General features: G+C 45.8%; 1 protein-coding gene across 1 annotated transcript in view; it reads left to right on the plus strand.

Moving 5' to 3' along the window:
• The first annotated feature begins 2597 nt into the window (after positions 1-2597).
• The window catches only part of LOC106813757 (vacuolar protein sorting-associated protein 13B-like), a 46895-nt gene continuing 36363 nt past the window's right edge, over positions 2598-13129 (plus strand). The window contains exons 1-9 of the mRNA XM_014817978.1: positions 2598-2622; positions 7173-7285; positions 7628-7826; positions 8140-8781; positions 8972-9870; positions 10048-10570; positions 11189-11386; positions 12161-12328; positions 12697-12878. Of these exons, the coding sequence (XP_014673464.1) occupies positions 7193-7285; positions 7628-7826; positions 8140-8781; positions 8972-9870; positions 10048-10570; positions 11189-11386; positions 12161-12328; positions 12697-12878 (2904 nt within the window). The 5' untranslated portion in view covers positions 2598-2622; positions 7173-7192. The remainder of the gene's footprint in view (positions 2623-7172; positions 7286-7627; positions 7827-8139; positions 8782-8971; positions 9871-10047; positions 10571-11188; positions 11387-12160; positions 12329-12696; positions 12879-13129) is intronic.

Below are 13129 nucleotides of genomic sequence, written 5' to 3' on the forward strand. Positions count from 1 at the left end.
AAATTTTTCCCTAAATATCCCCAACACCAGCGAACAAAATGCCTATAGGCTGCATATCTGTATTGCCTGAAACAAAGAACATTGTAAATGTTACATAATGTTTATCAATGTTGATGTTTATGGAAACAAAATTAAATACCAGTTTTAAAACTGCAACTGATGCACAATCCCATGAAATTTGGAAGTATTATTAAGCTTTTGTGCTAGAAGGTAAATGGTTAGCAAATGAATACTCACTCATGTTGATTGCGCTCATGCATGTCCCCATATTCTTGGCGATAGGCATAATACACTGCCTGGAGATTCCATGGGTCTAAAGCCACAGCCTGGAATCCTGGGTGTAATGTCATGCAGCCTAGTGCCTGGTCTGCTTCCTCACACTTGGCAATGACCTGTGCCACTTCCTTGCAGCACACACACTCAGTTGCTGTTGGCATTGCAACACAATTGTTGCAGCTACACCTGAAATTGTACATATGCCAAATAAGTGTTTTTGTGTAAAGAAACTTTTTGCAGTATGTCGTGACTCATATTCGGCATAAACATCCAACTGTCATATTAATTATTATGAGCATGATATATATATATATATATATATATATATATATATATATATATATATATATATATATATATATAATATTATATGCATTGTAGACTTTACTACCGGATTAAACCACATTAATACTCAGACAATAAAATCGGTTCCAACCTACGTTTCAACTGACCTCAGGGTTAAACGCTACATGCATATATATATTAATTATTATACTCATACTGTATTATGTATATACACTGAGTTTCTTACAATACAAGAGTCAAGAACTAAATGCTCAATTTACACGTGAAATAATATTATTACTAATATTACTGCATAAATTCTACGTAAGTCCTGTCATAATTTCCACTACGCTAAAACATTTACCACTATTGGCTATTTGCTTTATAATTAGTCACTATAATTATAAAGTCAGTAGTAGAATGAGAAATCTTACAAGTTACAGTAGCCCGACCAGGCTGTGCGACGGATTGGCTATACATTGTGAATACTAGGGGTATTCTAACCCTAGCATTAGCAATACAGTTTCTTGGAGCTAAAGTTACGTACAGTTGCATAATCGGTTGAAAAAAAAACTCCTCCTCCACCAGCTTCTCCCCCTCCTCCACCACCTTATCCCCCTCCTCCACCACCTTCTCCCTTCTCCCCCTCCTCCTTCTCCACCAGCTTCTCCCCTCCTTCTCCACCACCTCGATCTCTTCTCCCTCTCCTCCTTCTCCACCAGCTTCTCCCTTCCTCCTTCTCAACCACCTTCTCCCCTTCCTCCTTCTCCACCAGCTTCTCCCCTCCTCCTCCACCAGCTTCTCCCCCTCCTCCACCACCTTCTCCCTTCTCCCCCTCCTCCTTCTCCACCAGCTTCTCCCCTCCTTCTCCACCACCTCGATCTCTTCTCCCTCTCCTCCTTCTCCACCAGCTTCTCCCTTCCTCCTTCTCCACCACCTTCTCCCCTTCCTCCTTCTCCACCAGCTTCTCCCTTCTCCCCTTCCTCATTCCTAGCGATATTGAGTCGGCCATACGGCCGCCGTGCATATAGCCATATTTAATCTTATCCACACGACCGCCGTGCGTATAGACATATTGAGTCGGGCCACACGGCCGCCGTCCCTATTTGGCCTGTACCGAAAGCAAAAGCATTTCATTTTGTGCACCTAGTACCTACAAATTACAATGAAATACTGAGCTAAACTCACCATTCAGCAACACTTAATTGCAGTCTTCCTTCTGGTTCGACGTTGCCTTGAACATCATCATGAACGATGGCCGGGTAATCGTTGGCCAATGGCTCAAACATGTACGGCTGAATACAACTATCTTCAACATGTTCCACTTCATTGTCTATATCTACTTCATTTTCATCTTCATCAATGCTGATTGACTGTTTATCCGTATCGTACGAAACTGATAAGTCTAGAGACGACTCTGAATCGGTGTTCACATTAGGCTACATTGTACACGCTTGGCAACGGGTAAACAAGCGCGAGTGCCTCGCCTGACGTCACACTACGTCACGCGAAAAGATAGGGGGCGCTTTTGCGTTCCAGCAAATTCTTTACATTGTGAACATCAAAAAATATTTTTTTCTCATACACCCGAAAACCATTCAACCTGTAAATTTCTCAGTAGTTGTACATAACATAGTTAATTTGATATATGTAACTATTTTTCATCACTAAAGGAGGCCTTTAATAATTACAAATTTGTACTCTTTTCGAGAGTTAATTACGTGAATTTCGAGTCATTTCGAGACATTCTGAGACATTTCGAGTTTTCAAGTGTAGGTATATATCTATATATATATCTATATATTTATTGGGAGCTCCGCGCTTAGGCTTGCCTATATAAGTAGTTAACTAGTTTGATTTCAAATCATTCCGAGAGGTGCATTTCGGTTCGAGTCATTTCGATGTTTAGGCGGTCCTACTAGTCTTTCTAAACAGTGAACAGAGGATGGGAACCAGGATAGACGAGATAGAGGATACGATTATGTGCATGACATTAGTAAACAAATGTTGACGTTGACAACATGATACGTTCAAGCATTTTGCTGTGAACAAGATGTTACGGTAAATGACGCATATCATACGTTACTGCAAAATGTTAAGCAGTGCGAGTGACTAAATTTAATTGAGACGATACTAAAAAGCGTGATTAATAAGCGCTATTATTATTAAGTCGGTGGACTTGAAATGTAGTAGTAGTAGTAATACTACTATTACTAATACTAATAGTAATAGTCTTACTATTACTATTAGTAACTAATAGTATAGATAATACTAATAGGGCCAAATCGTATTTGAACCCACGTTAAAACCTTCGCATGGGTGTGTGAACCGTACCTTTGGCGTAATAAGTATATGTCATATAGTCTAGAGTCATTGTGTCAGTGTCAGTGTGCAGCGTGGCAATGGCGGCCGCCAGTGTTTGTTTGTTGACATGGTTGTGGACGGCATTTTACAGGAAATTGTCGAATAGTAGGTTGAAGAGAGTATATGAAACAATTAAGCTTTGGTGGTATTTTGTAATAGATTTTTTATTTATTCTGCATTTATATTAAAATTATTGAAACGCTCCATTATGGTAGCTGTTGGTATATGATGTACTACTCTAAGCTTATACTATACTAGTATAGTACTGCTCATATGGGTCTATGTCCCCAGGGTCTGCCGGGACGTTACCTGGGTACGGCCGGAATATACCGGAACGTACCTGGTAACTATCGAGAGGGACCGGGTACAAAAGATGGGCGTTTGGCAAGATGGTTGTTCCCGACGCCGAAAGCGGTTAAGCCGCGCACGCTTCGCGGGGACCTGGAGGCGCACCACGACCGCGAGCGGTGTTAGTATGTAGCATCATCGCGCTCGCTATACGAATTCGCGCGCTGAATGGAAGGCGGGGGCGCGAATGAAGTATAGCGGGCAGCTACATCGCGCGTTTTCGGGAACGTACTATCGGCTCGGCTACATCGGCTTTTGGAGGGGGGCCTTACGATTTTAGATTGACACGCGCTTTGTACTCTCGCCGTTTGTATCCGTACTGTCCGTAATTTTCGCTAACTTATCTGGCGTTCTCCATCTCTTTTCTTTTCTCGCACTCCCACGGTCTGTCTCTCTCTCTCTCTCTCTCGCTTCGCTCTGCCGCACGGGTTAATAGGTATCTACTATACATGCATCAATGGCTGCCGCGCAGGCACAGCTATGAACTTGCGCGTTTCAATAAAAATGTAATGCTAATAAATACAATCTTTTACTACGAAAATCACGCGCGCGCAAAAAGCTCCGGGCCAGCGTTTGTTGAGGATTAGCCATTTGGGGACGCAGTGCCTGGCCGCACGTGAGCAGCGGGGAGGAGGAGTGGCTGGAATGTCCGCGCTCCGCCCTGTTCGTAACGATGTGCTAATATATAATTTGTGTGTCGTGTGCGGCAGTATTGTTAGGCGTTCGTAGTTAAAACTGCCACGGCCGCCAGCACGTGCGCCGCTTGTCCACGGGCAGGCTGGGGTCGAGTGAGGTTATGACCATCGCAAGTACGGACAGCCAGGCGTTTTCAGATAAATTAGTGGAAATTCTCAGTGCTAAAAAAATCAATTCAACGGGCTTTAGCCAATCAGTCGGGGGATATATGGCTACTTACAATTTGATCGAACGTACGGATTCGAGGTAGACTGGTACGGACCTTAACGTCGGCCAAGTATTCTTTCGCCGACACTAAAGTTATGTAGTGAAGCGTGTGGACTCTCCACACCGCCGGAGCAGTCTACAGTTGATCGACCGATCCTTATTGTGAAAAATACCTTGAAGATCCCTCAGAGGGCCTCGTGCGGCCAATCTATGGACACGCCTATGTCGAGAATAAAATCAGGGCGTGAGAACGAAAATGCAAACTCGCTTTTCTAGAGAAATCAAAACGGCCGACCGAGCAAACGAGCAATTACCAGATTTGTATTTTATTCTGCTACGTGCAAGTGAAAGGCTGTGGAATCGCACAACTCCTCAATGACGTTATACGTTTATTCTGTACCCAAAGGGCGTGCCCAAAATTTTTCTAATAGGCCAGGAATAGGTTTTTGTCACGCTGCGCGGGTTTTCGCGCGCCTCCGCGCGGATATCCGGGCGGCAGATCGTCTAGCTGATATGGTGAGGGGTTAGGTTGAGTTAGGGTTAGGGAGTAGTCGTAGGCGTCCCTGACTCGTTAGTGGAGTAGGCGAGTATCGGTCCGGCATATTAGATGTAGTATTTAGATCCAGGGTACGTTCCGGCAGTACCCTGGGGGACTAGACCCTATCAGCACTAAGTACTAGTACTAGTAAGGGTCTCCCAGGATGAAATTCAAACAGGGGGAGGGAGAGGGGAGGGGGAAACTAGGGGGAGGGGGGAGGGGAGAACTAGGGGGGTCTCGGGGGGCGTGTTTATTTACCGTACGACTATTATAATGCGTATAATCGCACCACACATAGACGGTATTGGGGGTTCTTGTATTTATAGAGAGCCGAGTCGGTTACAGTTAGTTACAGGTTAACTGTGCTTGTCAGGTAACTTGTGTACTGTCTGCAGTGCATGCGTGGTACGGTAAAATACACTGCGTCGGGTGTCCTGGTCGAACGGCATTCTTGACGGTCGATTCCCGCGCTGGCAAACTTTTATTGTGGTGGAATTTAACGGGGCGGAGGTAATTGCAAAACGGGGCACAACGATTCAAACAGGGGGGAGTTTTCCCAAACGGGGCGCGCGCGCCCCGTTTGCGCAACGTAGGGAGAACCCTGTAGTAGTACTAGTAGTAGTACTACTACTACTACTACTACTACTACTACTACTACTACTAGTAGTAGTAGTAGTAGTAGTAGTACTAGTAGTATTAGTAGTAGTGCTCATAGGGTCTATGTCCCCCAGGGTACTGCCGGAACGTACCCTGGGTACGGTCCGGTATACCGGAACCTACCCTGGTAACTGCAGCTCTCTCCCTGTAGGCTCCTCGCTCCGGTTCCATGGAAATAGGAGATAAAATTTAATTGTACTGTACAATGTGAATGTAAAAGGGGTTCCGAATTCTGTTTGAATCTCCTGATTAAAAACTACTAGTAGACTCCCTAAGTTAAAAGAATAAATGCGAAGTTTGAACATGTTTCATCTTGTCTATGCAAAAAATTAGGAAATGCGAATATAAAGGTTTCGGATTATGCATATACTTTGTCGTGCATATGTACATACATTAAATGGATACAACACCGTAGAATTTTAGGGTATATTATGATAGTACAGGGTGCGAAATTAACGCGAGTCCGGAGTCAAATACTCCCTAATTTACTGTCGGACTCCCTGATTTGACCAGGGGTAGAAATAAGGAGAAAGAAAGAGATGGTCCACAGGACCATCTAGTTTGAAATTTTAGATGGTCTTCCTAAATTTCAAATTGTTCTCATTGTTACATCATGCCAAATATTTTCTATGGTCAACACTGGATTAGCAATAATCCAAACGTCGAAACTTCAAAGTAAATTATCATAAAATGGGACCAATAAAATAAATAATAATAAATAAAATAAATAAATAAATAAAATAAATTTCAAATTGTTCTCATTGTTACATCATGCCAAATATTTTCTATGGTCAACACTGGATTAGCAATAATCGAAACGTCGAAACTTCAAAGAAAATTATCGTAAAATGGGACCAAAATATTCAATGGTCCGTCGGACCATTTACTTTGAAAATCTGATGGTCCTCCTGATTATTTGATCGGATTTATTTATGGACCATTATGGACCATTATGGACCATGGATCATTGGAATTTATGGACCATCGGACCATCGCTTATTTCGATTCCTGTTTCACATATGCGGGAGTCCGTGTGACTCCCTGAAAATTAAATGAAACCAGTTGGTTCCAGAGCACGGCCTCGCGGAATTACCGTATTTTTCCAGCAAATGTTCTAAGAAAATTTGGCAGACGTGCACCGCAAATGTCCTGCAGTGTCCAAACGTGTAATCACAAGCGGCCCGGGTGTTACAGATAGCCAGCGTGTGCCGCGCTTGCCGCTAGTGCATGCATGTATGACCAGCAGCGGTGTTGATTGATGTACGGGCCCGATTGTTTCTGTGGTGCGAAGTGATGTCATGTGCGGAGCATGTTTATTGCTGCGTAGGGGTGACGGGTGCCAGGGAGGGGAGAACGAAAGTAAAACCCTTCCCGGTAGCTCCCCCATGTTATCATTTTAAACTGGAGAATATTGACCATAAATCACTGCCAACTTTTGATAACTTTTGACTTCCAGGTCAGAGCGTAAAACATGACTGATTGTGATAGCAAAACTGATATGCTGATAATAGTTCGCATTTGACACCCTCGGAGTGACTTTACTAATTACGAACCCCATTTCCTTCACAGCTATTATCAAGATACTGTGTTACATCATGAAAGAATCAATATGTGTTTACAAATGTGGGCAAGCATTCATAATTTCCCTAGTTCTAGTAGATCTTTTAGCTGAAAGACTTCCATAGGAACGCATCTCCAGTTATATAATGCAAGTCAATGGGGAAATGTGATTTATTTTCTAGGAGTAGAATGAACGTATCATGAAAGTGCCGACATTGTTTTACTCAACACATTCTTTCAGCTGAGACAACGATAACCAAAATGTTTAAGTTGGAGTCATATGTCACCCCACTACTTCTCAGCTATGTTGACAAGTACATCAAAAACCTCAAACCTGAAGATCTACAGCTTTCAGTGAGTACACACACCGCAATGAATGTAATTTGGCTTGGTGAACATGTCTTGCCATCTTATCTAGCTCGTGAATGTATTCATTATCCATAACTTCTTCCTCTGTAAAGCACTAGCTCCAAATACGCGCTGTGTGTGTGAATGGTTGTGTGTGACAGGGTTGCCATATAGATCGAGTTATGAATATATTTATAAATATGTATTCATAACTATATGTGCATGTGTGCATGCGTGCGTGTGTGCAAAAGTGGGACTAATGACTATATATATAAAAGGCGCATGACTAGCAAGACCCACATGCACGTGCCGATCAGCACGTGTTTATCTGCTGCGGTGGTGTTGCAGGTGTGGGAGGGCGACCTGGTTCTCAACAACCTCGACCTTAAGCTGGAAGTGCTGGAACAGGAGCTTAGACTGCCGTTCACCTTCCTCAGTGGCCACATTCACGAGCTGCGCATCCACGTGCCATGGACAAAGCTTGGCTCTGAGCCAGTCGTCGTGTCCATCAACACTATAGAATGCATTCTCAAGCTTGCCGATCCAGGTGCGTGATGCAGGTCTCTGGGGGGAAAAGTTCCTGGCACTGATGCGCGATGTCCCTGCCTAAATATTGAGTGAATGAATAAATAAATAAATAAATAAGTCAATCACTGATAACAGCTCTATCGATCTCCTGAAACACAAGACATGTTACTTTTTGTGCACGAAGCCAGAAGCGATATGCAGAAAACGTTATTTTTGCAGATGCAGCTGGAAGCGATACCTGGAACACGATACTTTTTGCAATATAATTTCACAATTGAAGCTGGAAGCGACGAAGACAACGCCGAGCTTACTCTTTGCATTGCTTCTTGCAGACGAACCTGGCAGCGACTCCGACAGCGTGAAGTCGTCCGGCTCGCAGCAGAATCTGACGGAGTACAAGCGGCGCAACCTGCGTGCGGCGGGCTCGCAGGAGGCCGCGCCGGGTTACGTGCAGGGCATGATCGGCCGCATCACGAACAACGTCAGCATCGTCGTCACCAACCTCATCCTCAAGTACGTCGAGGACGACATCGTGCTCTCGCTCAACATCAAGTCGGCGGAGAGCTGCGCGGCGAACGCCGACTGGGCGCGTGATTTCATCGACGTCGCCGGCGAGCCGCCGTGCCTGCGCCGCCTGGTGACGATGTCGGACCTGACGCTGTGCCTCGACCGGCGCAACGCGAGCGGCAAGATCGAGGCGTACGAGGATCCGCTCATCTACAAGTGCTCGCTGACGTGCCGCATGCTGATGCAGTACGACGGCGACTACGCGCGCGCGCCCGTCGTCACCGCGGTGAATCTACACTGCGACGAGCTGCAGTTCTCCGTCTCGGACGCGCAGCTGCCGATGTTGATTCGCCTGACGCAGCTCGTCGTCGCGATGTACTACGGGCTGCTTCCCGCCCAGCTGAGGAAGCGCGAGATCGAGAAGGAACTCGCCGAGAAGAAGCACGAGCATCCTCCGCAGTTGCAAGGTAACCGTGGCAACGGATTCATAGAACTGCTGTGCGGTGAATCAGAATAGATTAATAGTTCCTCGCCAATGCGTCTTTTTTTCGCAACTATTCGTTTTGCACCACATTGTGTTAGTAAAGCAATGGATATGTCCATTTATTCCCTCCTTGAATGAGTCCTGAGATGCTTTATTACTTGCATTTATTGCAGAATTAGAGGAGCAGCTGGCAACAAAGGACCAGGGCTGGGCCGGTTGGGTGTACTCGTACGTCCCTGCTATACTCCCAACAGATGACGATGACAACGGTAGCCAGCCGGACACGAGTCATAGGTTCTCTCCGGCTACTTTTATATTTGGAGCCTACGTTGCCAGGGCGACCATACTCTTTAAGCTGACCGAGATCGTGGAAAGTGGTGCCCTCTTCGGGACGCCAAAAACGTTCTTCCGGCCATTTCTGTTCATGGAGCTAGAAGCTGGATGTGTAGAAATGGTCATCAAGGGCTTAGAATTCACCAACTTGCAAATAGGCATCACGAGCGGACGTCTGTTGTCGAAGGGTGAGTGTAGCTGCGGCGACAGGTCCTTTGTGGACACTGACAACATGGTGCTTGATCCGTGCTTCCTGAAGGTTGCCGAGCAACACACTAGCGATAAGGATTACAACTATCTCTTGCGGTCGCTCTTCGACGTCGCCGGGCGCATCACGCGCGAGCTTCCCGTGACGCACGAGCGCCACCTGGAAGAATTCACCGAGCAGTTGGCCGTCGAGCGATTCGGCGCGTTCTGGCTGGACTACTGCTACGGAATGCGATTGCCCGACGAAGACATCGAGATAGATCTCGGCGACCTCGAGCACAGCAACCTGCAGGAGCTGTCCAGCCTGCGCGTTCTCTTCGGACCGACGAGCGCCGTCGTGTCGAGCGACGCCGTGCACCGCGTCCAGCGCCTCCTGGCGGCCGCTGCGAGCCACGATTACGAACCCTACGTCGACGCCGCACCCGAGGAGGCGCCGCCGCCGGCGAGGGAGGGTGCGGAGGCGGGCGAGGTGGCGGCGCTGCTCACGTTCACGCCGCTGCAGAACGCGAACCTCACCGTGCTGCGGACGACGGTGCTCGTGCCGGCCGCCGACCACGAACGCTGTGAGGGGAAGCCGCGCGCGCGGCCGAGGAAGAAGCGGCGGGACAGGGGGGAGAAGGAAGACGGGAGCAGGAGCAGGAGGAGGAGGAGGAGCCAGTCGTGTGGCGTGCCGGCGTTGCTGCTCGAGGCTTCGCGGGTCGAGGTGCAGCGCGAGAGGCCGATGTACGCGAGGAGGGTCGTCGCCGTGGTCAGCGCGATGGCGCCACCGTCTCCCGACCTGCTCCACCATTGCAACTTGCACCTGCAGTACAATCTGTTCGAGTTTCAGGCCAGTCTCACGGAGTTCGACCCGGCGCGCCCCGTCAAGTCTTCCTGCGTCGTCGTGCCGAAGAGCAGTGGCGCCATCTACACGAAGAGACTACTGCTGCCGATGTACTTTTCGTCGCCGGCGCAGCCGCTCACGGAGTCTCAGCTCGAAGCTTCATGTTTGAGGCTTCAGCTGTCTGTTCCACAGCTCGTGTTGCTACGGCAACTGACGCTGTCGTGGCAACAGCGTGCGCCGGACATTGATATGTGGAGCAAGGACTCGTTGTTGGCTGATGCCATGTCGCGTGATTGGCCGCAGCTGCACACTGCCCTGGTGGGGATCGCGGGTAGGCATACTGCTACCTCGCAGCTGCAGTGTTACGGAGTCACTGTTAGTCAGGCTGCTGTGCTGCTCATGTTGAATGGTATGTAACACTTGGTTTTTACTTTTTAGAATTTTTAATAGGTAGGACGTCTTGCAGCACGCATCTGTTTAATCCGTTATCTTGTCCTCTATATAGAAATGATATCCATGTTGTTTACCTTTAGTAATTTTAGTGGTTCCGTAGCACAGCATCATACAGCTGTTCTGTTGAAATAAGGATAGTTAATATATTGCATGGAGTGGTAGTATAGGCACGGAATATTGTCGACCAAGTGTCGGCTGTCGTGTCGACAAAGTGAATGGAATTAAATGATCAATCCCTGTTTTATTTTTACCTAGATTGAGACATACCTGCGTTCTTCCCATCCTAACTAAAGGTGATCCATGCCTGATTTCATAACTTTTTATCCTTAGCATTTTTAAGGTTGAGCATTTTTTTGCTGTCTGGTTGTACCAAAATGTCTGCTCTCATAGTTACCCTCATCATAGGGAATGCATGCGTGCTGATTCTCTTACTCCGTCCTAAATTACCCATGTCTGCTTTATTCCTGCCTTCACCTAGATTATGTATGTTGAGATATCCCTCTCAGACTGTAGTATGACCCATGTCTGCTAATCCAATCCTAATCCATCTAATCACATGGAACTTTTACTACAGACCAGGAAACAACTGTAAACTCGGTGCCAGTCTTAGAGAGTCCAGCCAACACAAAACAGGCACACAGCTCTGTTTGGATAACAGACAAACCATTAACTTCTGATGCTGATGATGCTGCAGTAGAAGAGCTGAACTGGGACCCTACAGAAGACTGCTTATCTGCTGTCGTACAAGCTCCTTTAGATTGGAGTTGTGATGGTAAGATTTCCCATGTAAAACTATATGAAAGCTCATGGTTGTGCGATTTATTTATTATATGCTTTCTGTAAGGAAGACAAAGACTTATCCTGCTGTTGTGTAGGAAGCAATGACAGTTGACAGTAATAATACGTATTATTCATCTTGGAATGCAGGAAATTAAGTATGGTAAAAAAGCTATTCTATTTATTGGCAGCAGTGTCACTGTGCGACTTGCTAACTAATTTCGAGCAAGAATATAATTTCTAGTTGGCAATTACTTTTATGGTTAACCTTACTCGAAGTAATTCATTCAATCATTTAGGTGGTGAGTACGTGATACAGAAACAATTGCAATCATGGCATACATGACACATTGATATATGTAAGCTAAATAATTTACCCTAGGGTAAAAAGTCATTAAAGTTGATCAAATCTTCTCCTGCATTTCGATAGGTTAATCAGGTCACATCCAACCACACTTGTTTTTAATTGACCTATAGTCTCCAATCAGGTCATGCTATAGTATTAGTATGGAATGGTCTTGATAATCTGTGTGTTCCATAGAATCTATTTAATATGCCTTTTGTACATACTTTAAGTTACTTGAAGTAAATTCTGCATGATTGACCCTAATGCATCGTTAAAACGCCAAATTCAATGTAATTTGAATGTAAGTACACTGCAGAAGTGGCTTTCACTGTCAGTGTTTCACCTAAGCAGAATACCTGCATTGATATTTGGTAGGGTTCTGTTTGGCTGGCTGATTTAAGTAAATCTGTCATTTTCTGCTAGCTGTTGCAGTGCTAGAATTCAAGCTGGCAGGGGTAGTTGCCTGCATTGACCCACTACTGTTCAGCAGCTTGGGTTATCAACCCCGCGCTGTGCCGGTTTTACCAGTGACAGTGCAGTCTCCAAGACAGCAATCTGCAGATGAGAAGAGTGACACGGCCAAAAGCACGGGTACGGCTTACTAGACTTCTTATAATTAGCAGTGAGCAACGGAGTTGCAGCTTTAGCAAATAAGAGCTGTCCAGCTCATGCGAGCATTTATTGACTATGAAAGTGAAATAATGATTTATAAACGTAAAGCGAAATATTGATAGGTCTAGAGCGCATCTTGCGAAGTTGTAACGATAATTTTTTTACTGATTTCGGAAAATGGGTTCACAGTCACTACACATAGGGGTTTCATGCTTGCATATTTAGCTCTCTCTAACCATCTCTTTCTTTCTTCCTTTCTCTCTCCCTCTCTCTCAGTCTATTCCTCTCTCTCCATCTCTGAGTGAGTAATTCCCAGGTGGCAATAATATGATAGATTTTTTCAACAGGACGAGGATCAAAGTGTAGTAGCTCCGCAGATGTGTCGTGGATGGAGGAGTGCACCGAACAGACTGAGTCAAAGGCAACCACAGAGCCACCAGAGCAGGTCACGCCTGACACTCCACGTGATATGTGGTTGCGACAAAAGTTGGAGCTGCTCTATCCTCACCTGAGATGTGCCGTGGTGCAGGTGTGTGGTTCAGTGTATGCGTGAGAGTCTGCATGCTACACTGCTATCTCGAGACGTTGTATATATTATAGTGCATGCCTGAATACATACATTGCTTGCCTGCAGTGCTGTTGTAAAGTTGTGTGAGTCTATAAGTGCATGCATAAGTACTTAATGTTCATTTAACTATAGTATTAATCCATACTGTTCAAAATAATTCTAGCAGGATAAGGAAGGATATGTGAATAGATATAATATTCAGTGTGTGTATA

Source organism: Priapulus caudatus, unplaced genomic scaffold (assembly GCF_000485595.1).
Source record: "Priapulus caudatus unplaced genomic scaffold, Priapulus_caudatus-5.0.1 Scaffold820, whole genome shotgun sequence".
Taxonomy (NCBI): domain Eukaryota; kingdom Metazoa; phylum Priapulida; class Priapulimorpha; order Priapulimorphida; family Priapulidae; genus Priapulus; species Priapulus caudatus.